Source organism: Aulostomus chinensis, chromosome 14 (genome assembly GCF_037954235.1).
Source record: "Aulostomus chinensis isolate RoL2024-O1b breed Wild chromosome 14, RoL_Achi_v1.0, whole genome shotgun sequence".
NCBI classification, from domain to species: domain Eukaryota; kingdom Metazoa; phylum Chordata; class Actinopteri; order Syngnathiformes; family Aulostomidae; genus Aulostomus; species Aulostomus chinensis.
In genome coordinates this window covers 10,115,239-10,132,024 of record NC_141333.1, presented here as the reverse complement: position 1 = coordinate 10,132,024, position 16,786 = coordinate 10,115,239, and the positions used below count along the sequence as shown (strand labels likewise).

Here is a 16,786-nt window from a genome sequence, read left to right as displayed (position 1 = left end):
ATCTACTAATGTGGATTCAGCTCCATAAAAGCACACAACTCATGGCATATGCTACTACAATGTTGGCAATTAAGTCTGCAACAATATGCAAAAGAGACATGGAGCTAATTCTTTCTCTCTCTCTCTGCTTGTTAGCTGTGAGGGCGGATCGCATGCGCGGTGGCCGCAACAAGTTCGGCCCAATGTACAAACGAGACCGGGCACTGAAGCAACAAAAGAAGGCACTGATCCGAGCTAACGGGCTAAAGATCGAGGCTATGAGTCAGGTGATGCAGGCGGTGCCCACCGACCTCACCATCTCATCAGCCATCCAGAACATCCACTCAGCTGCCTCCAAAGGCCTTCCGCTGAGCCACCACGGGGGCCACCACACCAGTCATCACCACCACCACCACCATCATGCCACTGCCCTACCCCCCACAGACTATGACCGCAGCCCATTTGTCACTTCGCCGGTCAGCATGGCAATGCCACCACACGCTGGCAGCCTTCAGGGCTACCAAGCGGCCTACGGACACTTCCAGGGCACACGCACCATAAAGTCCGAGTACCCAGACCCATACACCAGCTCACCAGAGTCCATCATGGGTTACGCCTACGTCGATGCCTACCAGTCAGGCTCACCTCCCAGCTTTCCTCACCTGATCGTAGAGCTGCTCAAGTGTGAGCCTGACGAGCCACAGGTTCAGGCCAAGATCCTGGCCTACCTGCAGCAGGAGCAAGCCAGCCGGGGCAAGCACGAAAAGCTCAACACCTTTGGCCTCATGTGCAAGATGGCTGACCAGACACTCTTCTCCATCGTGGAGTGGGCACGCAGCAGCATCTTCTTCCGTGAACTCAAGGTAGGTGTTCATGATCTCTCGATATTTGAGAGCACTTGGTCTTTTGAAGATGTTTTAGTTTTCTTTTGTTTCAGATTTAATTTTATTCCTTTCATATTTTTTTTTTACATTCTATGTTTTGTTTAGATTTGCATATCATTCCCATCATCATAATCATTAGTTATGGTATTTGACACAACATCATTTCAGTTGAATATGTAGTTCTCCTCTGCTGGCCTATAAGAAATTGTCAGTTGTTGACACAGTCCATGAATAATCCTTTGTTCAATCCTTCATCTACAGCAGGCCTTTAATCTTCTTCTTTTATGCTTTGGCACAACACTAATGCAGAGTACATGGGGCTGGGGGGGCTTCCTCATAGCTGCCACTGCTATCTGTCCCACTGCCTGATCAAAATTCAGCAGGCAATCATATTTACTCAGTGGCACATTTTGGTTACATTGGGGAAACTTTGACTGGGAGCTTCAGGCACTTCAGGCCTACTAACAGGGTCAGAGTCTGAGTGTTTTATGTGAACTGAATATAGCCCATCTCCCCTTGAGATATTCCGCAGATCTAAGTGGGCCCACACTGAGATGATGTGAGATATTGTCTATTACCATATTTGTAAAAGAGAATTCAGAGAGCTGACCGTTTCACACAAAAAGCCAAGTTATAACCATATCATCGGGGCTATCTGAGCTAAATTGACATGGCTTATTTTGTCAAAATAAGTCAACACGGGTTAATGGCACATCATGACAATTCAGATTGGGCCCGGATTCACAGCCCGGGAGGATTGCAAGGAGATCACATGACCTATTCAGTGGAGCACTGCGTAAACAAACTGATGCACAAAAACTCATGATCTGATAGCATAAATACCTAATATGTGACTTACGTCAACATGCTTTTATGAGAAAAAAAAAAAATTTTACATGCATCTGCACTGCTCGTAATTACATCATTTCCTCACTTCCTCCTCGCTGACTGAGGAGGAACCACCCATGGCAGAGCATGCTAACACCACCTCTACCAGCATCTGCAGTAGCTGATGGCTGATCAGACGGTTGCATTGTGAAATTTTGATGACAGCATTATTTCCGATGCTTACATTGTGTAATATTGGCTGATACTTGCTTCACGTTTACGAAACATACAGGCGAACAACACAGAATAGCATATGAATGAGCTACTATGTCAGATATGACCATTGTTCATCAGTACAGTGCACCTCAACTGTGGACTGTGTTTGTTATGTTTGAAAGAACCTGATGACTGTGTGATGATGAACCAACTTAAACAAAAAGTTTCAACACATCTGGATCTCCACATTGATCTAAATAGTGAGCACTGCATACTATTCTCTATGGCCTCGATTCTTAAAGTGGGGTATCCCCAATGGTACACACAGCTACATTACGCCAAAAAAACCAACTTTAATAAATCTCAAAATTCTCCGCAAAGAACATATTCTGTGAATTCTTCTGATTGGCTCTGACCCTGATCAATCTCAATCCATGCATTTAAAGTTACCGAGTATAAGCAAATCACAGGCAGAGTATGGCCACGAGGCCGGCCAATGCCCATTTCATCCAGGGCCAGAAAAAATATGGTCCTGTTGCACACGATGTTCTACCCATCTCGTTCAAATGTGGATAAACTGTCACTGCACGCCATCAGCTCTTGGGCTTCCGTAACCATGCCTCACAGAGCTGCATTCATGTTAGCAGTGTTAGCCTAAGCATTGGTGGTTCTAGCGCCATCTGTGGAGGTGCAGAGGTTACACAGCAGCAGATGGGATGTTTCAAGGAAGATGGAGGAATGCAAAATTTTGGGAACCACCATTCTATAGCAAGCCATCCGCAGCCACTGCATCACAGCTGTGCGCCCCCATTTGCAACCATTTAGAGTCATTCGTCCTGTCCCAGTTGTCAAACCACATCGTTCACATTGAAAACAAGTCCAGTCCGTTTCAGCTTGAGTGGTGGGTCACGAAACCCAGTGAGACAACACGGGTTGAATCAACATGTATAAAGCCCTGTTTGGATCTTGGTATGAAAAGGGTATTATTCAACATAGAGCCCAAGGGAGAATTTGTGATGTGCGCATGCTAGCAGCTTTATTTTCTCTCTGAATGAAGGTTGAAATTCAGAGCGACACGAAAGGCATTTGATCAGTCTGTGCTTCACCTGTTTTTCTTCTGTCGTCTCACTCCTTTGTCTGTTTCACGCTGCATTGCCAAAGGCTCAGCTGCATATTCATGGGCCCAGGCCTGTTGCAAAAAAAAAAAAAAAAAAAAAAATCCCTCCAAATATTTCATATCATTGTATTTTCAAAGGGAAAAATAACAAATGTAATAAATGCATTATTTAAAACTGAGCCAATTACAACACAGACAAAAGTCCTTGAAAAACACATGTTGACATTTAGCACGCACCGTGTCCCGGCTATTGACATTTTCGAGATCTGTATTTGCATTCAACTGAGGTGTGCAGTACTTCACTAATACACGTACACAGACTTGTCATGGGGTGTGGCTACAGCTAATAATTGTGGGCGCCTTGCCCATTAACTTTGAATGATCATTTTTGCTGCACTGTGAAGCCCCTCTATTTCTCACACCCTCGTCCTAATTCAATTATCTCACCCACTTGTGTTTGTCAGTCCCTGATTTGCTGCCAAATTAAATGTCATTATGTTTCCCTAATGACTACTCATATTAGTGGAGGCTTAATAGTATTGAGCCTGGTGCCTGTTACAAAGGTAGAAAATGACCTGGGCTCAATGCAGGACAAACCTCCTCTTGAACTCTGTAGCACAGCCCCCCTTTAGGGGAGGTGGGGCATATATTGTAAGTGAGGGAGATAATTAAACTTACCCCACTGCCTTATTTTTGAAGAGCCATTTAAAGCACGAGGGGGATTCTGGAAATAATGCGCGAGCTGCAGCGTTGACAGTTTTTCCCATACAATCCCCTCTTCCACGCCTAGAACTAGGAGGATGTCGGTAAGGGTGAGGAGGACCAGGGACCATCCCTGCTGACAATTTTGATGATTTTTACTGGCATTATGAAACTTGTTGTGATGGGTTTTTGGTTTAAAAAGATCTCCCTTGATTTGCTTGCTTTTTTTCCATCAGTATTGTTTGGATTATTAATCATAATTGTGTACACTTGTGTGTGTGTGTGTGTGTGTGTGTCTGTCTATGTGTAAAGCTTTTGTTATGCTGTTCTGGAGCCTGGCAGCTATTGCAGTTCAACAACATGATACACAAAAAGACCCACCCACGAACTCTACTCTCTGCACTTTCTCTCCCTGTGAGCATGCCTGCTGTTGCCTGTCTGTGTGTGTGTGTGTGTGTGTGTGTGTGTGTGTGTGTGTGTGTGTGTGTGTGTGTGTGTGTGTACACAGGAGTTCATGTTTTCTAATGGTGTACTTAAAGCATAATAAACTTTTGATTAGTGGAGAAATGTTCACACTTGCCATGCTTTAAGGTATTTCTGATAAAACAACGGACCAAATGATGTACAGTATGTTAAATATTTGTGTGTCTGTGTGTGTGTACATGAGAGAGACTGTGTGTGTTCAATTTAAAATCATGTGCGTTTGAGACACTGACTAGAACTGTTCGAGCCACAAACCAGAAAGACAGGAAGCTTAGAATTAAAAGTTTGTCATGAGAGTAGTGCAGCACTGTAGGAAACTATAAATACCATCTCATGGATGCACACACACACACACACACACACACACACACACACACACACACACAAACACATACACATCCCCACACATCCCCACACTAAGACACAGACACCACTCACACATAACGCTCTCACTATTATTAGCTCAGTAAGAACAAAAGAATTTCTTTGGTAATAGAGCCAAGCTGGGAGTGTGTGTGTGTATGTGTGTGTGTGTGTGTGTGTGTGTGTGCATGTGTGTGTGCGTGCGTGTGAGAGACAGAGAGTTGTCTGCCAAAAAAAGTGTTTAAAGATTTAGTTTCCATAAGTTTGCCTCGGTCACGGGACTCATAAATGTTTAGCCATTAAGAGGACCTTCCAAAGAAAGAGTATTCCCCGTTCTCCTCCAGTGTGTCACGCTGCCTCCTGCCTCCCTTCTCCTTCTGGGAAAGAGCCTTGATATGAGGGATGTTTATTCCTAAACACCTTGGATACAAGTTAGGGTGGGCTCTTCCCGCCATCGCAGCTCTGTTTTGATTGATTTACGATATCGTTGAGTTGAGAAAGTAGGGCGTCGTGAGCAGATTTTTAGATTTGGTGTAATGAGGGAAATTTATGTGAACGTTTTGGGTCTTTTTTTTATATATATATATAATTTTGTGCCTTTCTGTGGTCATGTATATGCGTTATATTAGCATTGAAATGATTTACTGGCACACAGTACACTGGCTATGATTTTTCAGAGTGTGTTAAATCAGTTCTACACTTATAATCCCATATTATGAAGAAGGTGTTGCTGATTGTGGTCTGGTTTGTTTAATGTAAAACACATTTATGTTAGTTGGGATTTTTGTAGTGAAAAGTTCATCTTTTTTTTTTTTTTTTAACCAAATCATGAAACAGATCATGCTAACATCATTAGGGAAACAACAGATACCCCATTCATGATTAATTTACTCAAGGATGTGCAGATTTTAATCTGATTGGGGTGAATCAGACTGACTCTTTATCAGAGTGAGGTTTTTTTTAAATTGTGTATTTTAGATTAATGAATGTGTACAGACACATTTCATGTAGGATTTAGAGTTAAATGTGTGATGAGGTATATTCAAATGAGTAGATGTGTGTAATGTATATTTCTGGAGTTGTGTGTGTGTGTGTGTGTGTGTGTGTGTGGTGTCTCTTGGACATGTCTCTTGACATTTGCTAGCTCAGGCCTGTGTCACCCCTCCCTCCTCTATCCTCAACTGCCCTGCCATGAATTCCTCTGCCCATCCGGATGCCAACTCCATACAGTAGATGCGGTCCGTTCATACATACGTGTGTGTTTAAGGACAAAACGCTGAAAAAAAATGCTTTAACAGACTCTCTGTGTTTGTGGATAATGGTTCGGCCACATGTATGCTGTTTTAAGTAATGTTTGTCCGAAGGGAATCCACTAATAGAGGAGGCAGAACGGGTCCTAACACCACAATGTTGTTTTTACATTTATATTTACACTTACAAGCATCTTCCATATCCCGTTCTGACGCTCAAAATAGAATTGACGTCTTTTATTTTGGAAAATAATTTTTTGAAGAGAACAAAGTAAGAAACAAAAATCCAAAATACTGGAAATAATTGGCACTGTATCTCTGTGATTGAAATACAACACTTATTTTCTAAAATGTAAGTGGAGACATACATTACAGGAATAAGTGCTAATCGCTATGTCATAAAAACAAAGGAGAAAAAAACACAAAGTGCAAAGCAAACAAACAAAAGAAGGGAGTAAATTGACATTTCCACAAAAACGGTTATGCATAAATGACAAGTCACTTTTAAAATAAATTAGATTGCCCTTGTTGAAGGAAAACAATGAGTTATTTGTCAAAAACGTTTTCCTTATCAAAATAAGACAGACATCAAGCATGAAAATGATAGATATGTTGATTTTAAACAAAATTCATCAGATTTGTGCCAGTGAACAGAAGTATAGGCAACGTCTGTCTGTGTGTGTGTGTGTGTGTGTCTGTGTGTGTGTGTGTGTGTGTGTGTGTGTGTGTGTATGTATCAAGGTGACTCATAGCTGGTCCGGTGCCACGCTCTCCTCCATTGTTCCAGGACTGGGATGGCTGGCCTGACTCCCACAACAAACACAATGGGAGGGAGAATTTAGCGGGGAGATCGGGACTATTGATGATTCATATGTTTACATCTCACCTTCCTAACTCAACTCCCTTTTCAGCGCACCTCCCCTACTCCCCTTTCCTCTCTACACCCTTTAATAAAAAAAAAAAAAATTAAAAAGGATGTCTGTCTGGTATTGGGAGAGCCAGCACGGTTGTCAGCACATATTACGCAGCAGGTAATTAAAATGGAAAACACCAGATTAGTCATCACATTGAAGAAATTGTGTTTTTGGCGCGCGGGGTTAGCGAGTATTTTGTCGTGCCGTATCTTCATCGTGTTTAAATTTACCTCATTATTGTTTGTTTACCTCTCAACAACAATTCATTGCGTGTGGGTTTTTTTTTTTTTTTGGCACCTCAATCATTTTGTTTCGATTACTGATTAAAATATGTAAATAAATCTAAATATGACACTTTAAACTTTACTTCAACTTCAGATGACACAAGCAATTTAAGAGAATGGGTCTTGAGTAAATGCTCTGTAACTTTATACTTATATTTAGTCCATCCACCTGATAAAAGTGGAGGAGGAATGAAAATGCTTGTGACATTTTGAAATGTGGCTTCACTGTTTGTTCTAGTCATCCAGGGACATTTTTTGGGGGGATCCAGACAGGTTTTTTTGTGCCTCTGGTCTCTTTTTTTTTTTTTTCCTTTTTTTTCTGTTTCGTCTCTCTGCATGTAGCGGGGAATGGCAAAAGCAGAGCCGAGGGCCATTAAGTTGAGGAGGAACTGTATTAGAAGTCTCGTTCCCTGGGAAAGCTCCCAGCTGAGATGGGACGGCCATATTGGATAAACAGATGGCCGGGGAGAGGAAAGAACAGGCGAGGAGAACAGAGGTGAAACAAAGAGGGGAGATGAGAGAGGAGACAAGTCGAGAAGGAATGTGGAGAGAGCAGAGGACAGAGAAGGAGAGGAAAAGAAGGGATAACAGCAGGAAGAGGATGAGGTAATGGATGGATGAGGTACTTAACATCAGAGGCAAAATAAAATACTATCCAGCTATAGTTCACATCGTCCACCTGCTCAGATCTTTCATTTTACGGGACACATGACAACATTCCCTGTCACATGTTACTGACTGAATTGCCAAAATAAATGTAATTATTGTATAATACAGGAAGGACTGCAATCTGTCTCTCAAGGGTCTTAGATTAGGCTGGCTGTCAAATTTGATATGTAATATGAATAAATTCACTGGAATATATTAAAAATCCCCCATCGCTTTAAAATATACAAACTAAAAATCAGTTTGTATATTATTTTAATTAATACATTCCATTAATTATCCATTTATTTTATATATATGCCATTTTTAATAAATATTTAGTTTTGAATAAGTTTTACAAGAGGACAACTAACAACTGAGAGAAATATTTGCTGAATGGGATTGAATAGGGCTGAAATAATGTAATAATTATCCTCCAACATATAGACAAAACATTAAAAATGAAATAAGCTCCTTAGGCAGTAGAATTATTGAACAGCACCGTGCATCTCTTGTTGACTCGTTTATTTCACTTCTAAAAGCGGCTGCATGTCAGTCAATCACAGACATACAGACCATCACCACTGCCGCCGTCGGTTGGGGTGGAGACGAGGGACAGACAGGGGCTGCCACCTGAATATTCTGCACTTATAGATTTACCTAAGTTAATAATGTAAGGTCCTCTGATGTACGTACTGCATTATACCTCCTCACATCCCCTCCATCTACATCCATAAATACTACATGTAATTACTAATACTTACACAACCCAGCCATCTCTCTCTCTCTCTCTCTCTCTCTCTCTCTCTCACACACACACACGTTTTCCATGACCTCTCCAGGAGCTGTTTAATTTTCAAGGTGCAACCAAAGATGTGTGTGTTTATAAGTGTGTGTGCCTGTGTCAGGACAGGGGGAGGTGTATTGTCCCTGCTTTGACCAGTGATTGCACCTTCTTTTTTTTTTCACACCCCATAACTGAGTGGAAATTAATAAGCCGTTTAGGTGTGATCTATGAACCCTGGGATGTGGTACATCTATACCGCGCACACGCACACGCACACACACACGCACACACACACACACACACACACACACAAACAGATTCAGAGACTCAAGCTGCAATGTCTGTCTCGTCGCAGAGGTCAACTATCCCCGCCACCACCACCACCCCATCCCCCAACACCCCAATCCTGACAAACTGCGAGCATGACGGGGTTGGCGGCCACACGCAGTTGGCAGAGATTTGTAACTGTGTCCCTGGGCCATTGCATTTGAATTATTCTGCAGGCTGTGCTCGCTGCGCCCTGCAACAGAACCCACAGCACGCCTGCTTTACATTAGTCGGGAAGGTGTAGGACAGCGAGAGAACGAGTGATGTGGCGAGACGCGTTACAGAGGGAGAAGGAGTGAGAAGAGCAAACACTCGAGACCGAGCGTCAGACAGAGTGAACAGTTTAAAGACTGCACGAGTGAAAGAGACGACTCTGAGATGCAGTTAAGAGAGAGCAAAAAGATGTAGAGATGACCGTGAGAGAAAAAAGAGAGATAGAACAGAGAATATGAGAAGGAGGTTATGAAGGACAGTCAGGGAAGGACAGGAAGAGAGGAAGAGGGAAATGAGGAAGAGAAGAAGGTGGGGGGTTAAATGCGAAGATGAACAAGGGGCTGCGAGAGGCAGCGACCAAGGGCAGGAGGAGGAGGAGAGGGGGCATGGTGAAGGACAACAGGGGGGGTGAAAAGAGGACCAGTAGGTGGGGTTGGGGTGGGGGCGTAGGGGGGGGAACAGGTGGAAGGTTAATGGGCCTGGAGCGAATCCACCAGACGCTCTTGGTCTTGATATATGGGCCCGGGGACTGGCGCGGGGCGTAGGCTTTCAAAGATATATTATTTCATTTGAGAAGCAGCACCATTCTGGCCGACAACACCCCCCCCCCCCCCTTCCAGCAGCACCCCCCCACAACCCAGCATTTGTCCAGTGATAGATGACACGCCCCCCACCACCCCAACACACAAATACACGTACAGTATTGCGCCCCCCCCCCCCCCCCGGCCTGAACACACACTCTGAACTACAGCGAGGAGAGTTGTCTAAATCTTCTCTCTCTTCCTTTCCCTCCCTCTTTCATTCTTTCTCACTGGTCTTGATCTCTGCTGCCAGTCTTTATCACAGGCTGCAGGCAAGTCTTAAGGCTGCCTGTGTATGTATGTGTGTGTGTTTTTAAGTTGCTATTTTAGTGGTAACAATATCTGTTTGATCGGTAGCCCTGGGTAGGAGCTAGAGTTTGAGGCTTGTAAGGGGGGGAGGCTGGTGGGAAGGTTCACATAGACCTCTTTTCATTCATAAATTATTGACCACTGCACAAGACATCACTCTCTCCTTTTCATAAATACTGTAAAACTGCCCCCTTATAGTTTTTTTTTTTAATAATACTACCAATACAAACTGGACAGGCAATTCTTTTTGTATATGCTTTAGAGAAACTGCATGGTCAGCCATAATAAAGATAAAAAAAGGGAAAATGAAAAAAAAAAAAAAAACAAGAGCAAGAGGAATACAGCCTGGAGGGCGACAGGTGGACCCTGACTGTGTCCGTGCTGTTGAAATGTTCCTATGAAAGAACAACATACTGGCACTTACAGAAAATAGATCTTCTCTTCAATTTAATGAACACTAAATATGTAATCTGTGAATGTCTTGTTCTTTTTGTTTAAAAAAAAAAATCCTTCACTGTTTGGAATATTTTGGAGCAAAATTTGGAATTTTGCACACTCCTGCAGCACTACTCCCGCATATCCCTAAGATGAATGTGCATGCGTGACAACGAGTCTTTAGTAGACACCAGACCACAAGACAGCCCCCCAAGCCCCCCACCCCCGGTAGCATCTGCCATGCTTTAAATGTTTGAGTGTGAGGCAACCCCTGAATCTGAGAGAATGTGAATTTCCCAAAGTCCTCCGCTGGTCCCTTGATGGCAGTACACTGAGCTTTAACATACAACCTCTCCAAATACTGTAATGGTCCCCCAGGTACAACCCCAGGGGACTTCAGGAGCCCGGAAGGAAGAACAGGAAACTTGTTAAAAGGGAAGATTTAAGTTGGCCCGTCCCAGAGGAGCAGCAGCTATGGGAAGACAATGGGGGTTCGGAGGTTTTTAACATGAACAGATCTGCACATCTACTTGTTGCTTTGATGAGGGATGAAAGGCTGTCACAAGCTACAAGTTTACAAAGCGCCGGGAAATGATAGACTCAACTGTCCTCAGCAGCATTTCCTCTTCCTTGTACGTCTTCTTCAACGCTCAAGGAGTTTTCCCTTCATTTTTTTTTTTTTAATTGTTTCACCAGTGAGCTGACATCCTCCATGAGAGCAGGTGCATCGTACACTGGCTTATAGACAAGCTGCATAAATGTCAATGGATGGACAATGTTGCACCGTGCTGCTAAATCCATAGAGGAGATGTGTTTTGTTTTTTTTTAAACTTCCATCTGTATCTGCCATTCTCCATCTCAGCCTCCTCTTCAAAACCGCTGCTAATTAAGTAGCAAGGAAAGGCAAAAATTGCCTCCACCTGCTCTGTAGTTTTTCATTTCCAAGCAAGTTAACACGGCCTGATTCGCATTTGTGCGCACTTTGAAAGAGCAGGTTGCGTTTAAGTCTTGTTTGAGGACGATCAGGGTAAAAGCCTTTTTTATTGGCAGGTCATGCTGCTTGTTAAGACGGTGACGCAGGTGACTAGACTGTGCTGTTACACTTACTGCCCCCACCCCCCCCCCCACCCCTCCGAATGAACACGGTTGTTGTCACAAGTTGGCAACAGTCAGTCAAATCAGCAGGTGAGAGAGGAAGTGGGAATGAGAGACAAAGCAAATGGGTAAACAAAGTGAATATGGGGGACTTAATTGAGTTGGTTGGTGTGCACCCCCCCAATCAGAGAACAAACTTTCTCCCTCCCCTTTCTTGCTCTCGGCTCTACCTATAGTTATGAGCTGTATTAAATATACAGCTTTGTTAAGTGCTTCCCATCAGAAAGACAAGAAAATGCCACTGGGAAACATATGGGCGATCCTTGTAGGAAGAGGATTGTCATGTGCAGGCAGGCTGGGTGGCAATAAGATGTCAGCCGGGCGGTAAATATACAGACAGAAGTGCCGGCATTTTGCCTCTAAATAGCTGCCAGCTATAAGGTTTCCTGGAGGTCAGGGGGGCCGAGGTGGGGTTTCTGTAGCCTTATGGTGACCCTCAACCTCTAAACTAAACTCACCGCACAAAACTATGCAAACATGTCACCTCATTTGTCTTCTAAAGCACAACTTTAAAAGGACACGTAATAGAACATGCCATACTATACCCATAACATTTGGTGATGATTTTTTTTTTTTTTTATAATTTACATGACAATATGACGAGTTAGCCTCAAAGTTCAGATCAAAATGAAAGACAGCAGAGTAACACTTCAGTGAACTGCAGATGATAAATTTATCAACTGTAATTAAGTCCAACCACAAAGACAAACATTGACAAGTCCAGTCATCTGAAGCATCAGGCCAGTAAAAAAAAGTTGCACCTTATGTTCCAATGTTGCATGGCCTCAATTATCTATCTGTAATCCGGCCTGCCTGGAGGTTGTGCCCGTGTCTGCTGCTTCCGTCACTGGACTGTCAACAGTTGTCCTCCAAAGTCTATTTTTTGCTGCTTATTTGAGGCTTGTCTATTCTGGACGGGGAGTGGGGAAACTTGGGGGCGCGGGGGTTCCAGGAGACAATAGAAAAGACAGTGGTGGGGAAGAGTTTGCCAGCTAGTTTTACACTTAAAGAGTTAAAGGGATATTTATATTCAACTGGTAAAGCAGCTGATTGAATTTACACATAGGAGCTTGCATAGGAGTAACATTAGACATTATGGTTGTGTTGTGACGACAGGCAAGAAATTTCAACGGGGCTGACACGCCAAACAACCTACGGCAGAAAACGGCTTTAGTGCCGGCAGCAAAGTAGGACAAAGACACCTGTTCCCTACTTTAAGCATTCCTTCCTTTGCTGGTTTTAATTTCCCTCTTGCTCCCTCTCATTTCTTTCACACTACAGCAGAACCTTTTATTCATCTCACACCATTCCCTCTTCCTCTCCTCTCAATCTGTCAATCTCTTTCTGAGTTTCTCTCCTGAACGCCATAACAGCAATTCTGGCACGAGCCGCGGATAAATGATTCCATACATGTGAAATAAAGGCACAGCACTAATAATAGGTTTTTACGGCCCTGCGTTCTTTCAGGATTGCGCCGTCTCAAAGGGGTATAAAAAATAAAAATAAAAACCCACACTTTTCAAGCCAGCTGAAACAATGATGAGCAGTAAAGCAGTGTGGCCAATGGGGATTTGCTGAGAAAGGTGTCGACAACACTGTTCAAACTCCAGAAAAGAACCTGGGATGCTGAAGCAAAACAAGAGGACTAAGTGTTACTATTCAGCAGCCTCACCTTCCTTCGGGCCTTTACACACCACATGTTGCACTGCACTTCCCATCAACCAGGGCACCACTAGACCGTTTGCTACAGACGCAGCGCTACAGAGAGATGCATAGCCTACAACAGATGCCTTTGGGACAGTTTGTGTATTGAGATGTACTTCGGGGAGAAGCAGGGCTCCATCTGTTCTGCTGCTGTGTTTTTGATCTATTGTCTACCCTGCACTTTGACAGTTTATCACAGGAGCTCCAGAAATGCTCAGGTAGTTAATTTATGCTGTTAATTTGTGTATCAGAGGCTTTGACCTCTGTGATCTCTGGAGTTGTGCCACATTCGGTTGCAGATTCGCAGCTGTCGAACACTTATAAAAAAAAATCAAGATCCACCCCAGCACGTCAAACGCTAATGGGAATCTCTGTCTCCTGGCCTCTCTAACAGAAAGCATTACCACTTCAGTCTGTGCATTTTAAAACAGCTTCTCAGCTGTGTTAAGGTATCGTGCATACGTAGATAGTAAAGATGGACTGTCTCTACACTGAATAATACAAAAGAGGGAAGCCTTTAGTCTGCTGTCTTCTTTGTCTCCACGTTTTCCTGTCTTCTCTTCCCCTTAACGCAAAAGCAGCCAAACAAGGATTATGGGGTCATTTCCCACCGTCTGTCAATGAAAGTCACACACACACACACACAAAAACACACATGCACACCCGTACATGCATGCATGCACATAAATCCTCTCTTTCACCTCTGACAGAGTCATGAACATATAATTAAGTGAATGCAAAACCCCACTCTTAACCAACACCCAAACTATAATCTGCACCTTGTCATAGTCATGCCCCCCCCCACACACACACACACATCTCCTCATACTGCATCCCCTCCACCTACCTTTCACACTCAGCTCACAAACAACAAGCGATAAATTGCAGCATTAACTCAAATAATGATTACACTGCATGAAAATCCAATGGCTGAAGCTTAATGCTCAGGATCGCTTGGTAGATTAAGCTCCTGGTGTGTGTGTGTGTGCGCACTTGGGGAGTGTGTTGGGGGGATTGTGAATGGATCAATAGGGTTTCTATGATCAGTACCCTCCAGCCAGGAACCTTATAGACAGTCTGCTTGTACAATTCATTTTACCTTCGGATGGCATGCATTTTCTCTGTCTGACGTTGGACTGTCTGTGTGTGTGTGTGTGTGTGTGTGGGGGGGGGGGGGTAAAGATGAGAGTGGACTGGCGGGAAGGGAGCAGGAGGCAGCACGTGTATGTGTGTGTATGTGTGTCAGTATTTGTTTAAGTATGCAGATATGGATATTACTGTCAAGCATTTGTAGTTTTGTCTCTGTGTAAGTATGCTGGTCCTGACATGATTGCGTGCGTGCGTGCGTGTGTGTGTGTGTGTGTGCGTGCGTGCATGAGTGAAGAAAGAGTTACTTTTGGGAGATGCCGTTCCCTTGGCTGCATGTGTATTAGTGGTCTAATGTTCATGTGAATAATTGATTAGGGCCTCTCTGTGTTTTTGATAATTAGTTGATAGCTTCTTATCTTTAAGCCCTGAGATTTCAACTGTGTGTGTGTGTGTGTGTGTGTGTGGGGGGGGGGGTCGGTAGTCTTCTGAGGTATCCTGAAAACAATAGTCTTCAAAGAAAAAAAAAGCTACTCTCCTCTAAGCCATGCACTCGTGGATTAACTTTCTGCAGAAATGAAGCAACAATACATAGGTTTTGTTCTCACAACTTTTTTCTTTCCTGAACTTCTCTTTCAATATCCACTTCACATGTGACCTCTAGACACTCGCCAAATCTTTGCAACTTTTAATGAAAATCTTTTGATATTTTCAACTACAGTTTTATCTAAATAAACAGACCAAGCTGTAGCGGAAAACAATAAAGCATGCATGTATGAAAAGATTTCCATTGAAATTCATGTCTGGTCTCTCTCTGGTCCGTTCTCCTGCCTCATTGATTTTTCTATCTTTCATATGCTTATGCGTCTAGTAAAACGGAATAGGAAAGTTTGGGTGCGCTTGGTTCATCCTCAAATCCCTGATATGATACAGAGAGCAGGGTTTTGTTGTCGGCATCAGCGAGACAGCGACCTTGACAAAACAAGGCATTCTTCCTGCTGCAACACACAGACCCACACTGATACTTTGTTTTTCCTGTCTCATGTCCCACAGATGCATGTGTGTACATTTTTCTGTGAGCGTTTACACGTCATGGTCCGCTACGTTCACATATGGCAGCTGTTCTATCAAGGTATTGTTTTACCTGACTTTTAGTGTTCATTTGCTATCTATTAGCATATTTTTGGAGCACGCAAATTGTGACACAAGTTCACTAGATCGTGAACTAGATCCCTAGATATTTACTGCATCTGTAATGTTGCGATACGGCAGTTGAGTGGAGGTGTGGAGGTGAGGCCCAGGAAGAGAAGGAAGACCTTACTGGGCGGGGAGGGCATAGGCAATCCTTCACCAGTCTTTTTAAGAAGAATATGAGAGGCATGGCCAATCAAAAGAGGAGAATTTTCTCGGGGTCAAAGGTCAGCCTCCAGACTCAGTAGGAAAAGCTCAATCTCAGTGTCATGGACTCACACTGTGGTATCCTGTCTGAGAAACAAGTGATCGTTCATTCACACAGTGCCACAAAGAATTACACACAAACGACAGCATGCTTTTCTGTCGCCAGTTAAGCACCGGAGTCAGGCGTACCCCTCCTCTTGACCCATGTTAGCTGGGATTAGCTCCCAGTGACCCTATACAAGGTGATGAACTTTGACTTTTTTTTCATTTTTGTTGATCAAACCACCCTTATCTCCTTTTTACTGAGCAAACACTCCAACAGTAGCCCTCAGCTAACAAACCTAGTGGAAGGAAACAACACCAAAAAAAAAAAGAGTTTGAATAATTGCACTCCAAACTGAGGAGCTGGGACTTATGGCAGCTAATATGATATTAGAAATATACCAATACAAAATGACTGCCTTGATTCTAGGCAGCAACCATGAGCCATTGCACCCTTTCTGTGTAGCTCCTATGTTGTTTCTAATGTTTCTTCTACTGACCTTCTGACTCCCCGGGAGGTTTTTCATTGCCATAACCTCTAAAAACACCTTGTGGTCACCTCCGTCTAAATAAGTTTATTATTTCCAAGAAATAAATACCTTTCCATAACTTCCATTTCATATATTTGGACCATAAATCCAACTGAACCACGAGCAGCTCGTTTCTGACACTGGTGATATTTTTTGAGCCCACAGATGCTCGGGTGTCATCTCCATTGCCACGTGGGGACATAATAACAGTCTCGGGTTTCCGTGAGCTTAGTAGGAGATCAAAACCCATTGGCATTCTCCACTACCTGATATGTTGGATTAGAGATAACACGCAACTGACAAACAGGTGCCGCTGACATGAAATGTTGATGGGCGCGCATGCAATCATATACATACAGTGTCACATAGCAGACATTCATAGAATATATCATGGTAAGTTATCAAGCTGATGGGAAGTCTGCAGCCTCATTGTTTCTTTGCTCAGCGCCTCGACGGGTTTCGTCTCCGATTGTAGAAACAACATGCTTAGATCTAATACATATGAGTCACTACAACCTTTGCCCACTTAAACATATCGATAACATTATTCATTT

The 16,786-nt window shown here is 43.3% G+C and overlaps 1 protein-coding gene and 1 long non-coding RNA gene across 3 annotated transcripts in view; one reads left to right on the top strand and one right to left on the bottom strand.

Moving 5' to 3' along the window:
- The window catches only part of nr5a2 (nuclear receptor subfamily 5, group A, member 2), a 67,512-nt gene that overhangs the window by 13,818 nt on the left and 36,908 nt on the right, over positions 1-16,786 (top strand). For both annotated transcript variants that reach the window (XM_086223401.1, XM_086223402.1), the window contains exon 4: positions 136-846. In XM_086223401.1, coding sequence (XP_086079527.1) covers positions 136-846 — 711 coding nt within the window. The remainder of the gene's footprint in view (positions 1-135; positions 847-16,786) is intronic.
- Positions 1-16,786, bottom strand: part of LOC147249694 (uncharacterized) — a 35,692-nt gene that overhangs the window by 15,270 nt on the left and 3,636 nt on the right. The gene's annotated exons all lie outside the window — the stretch shown is intronic.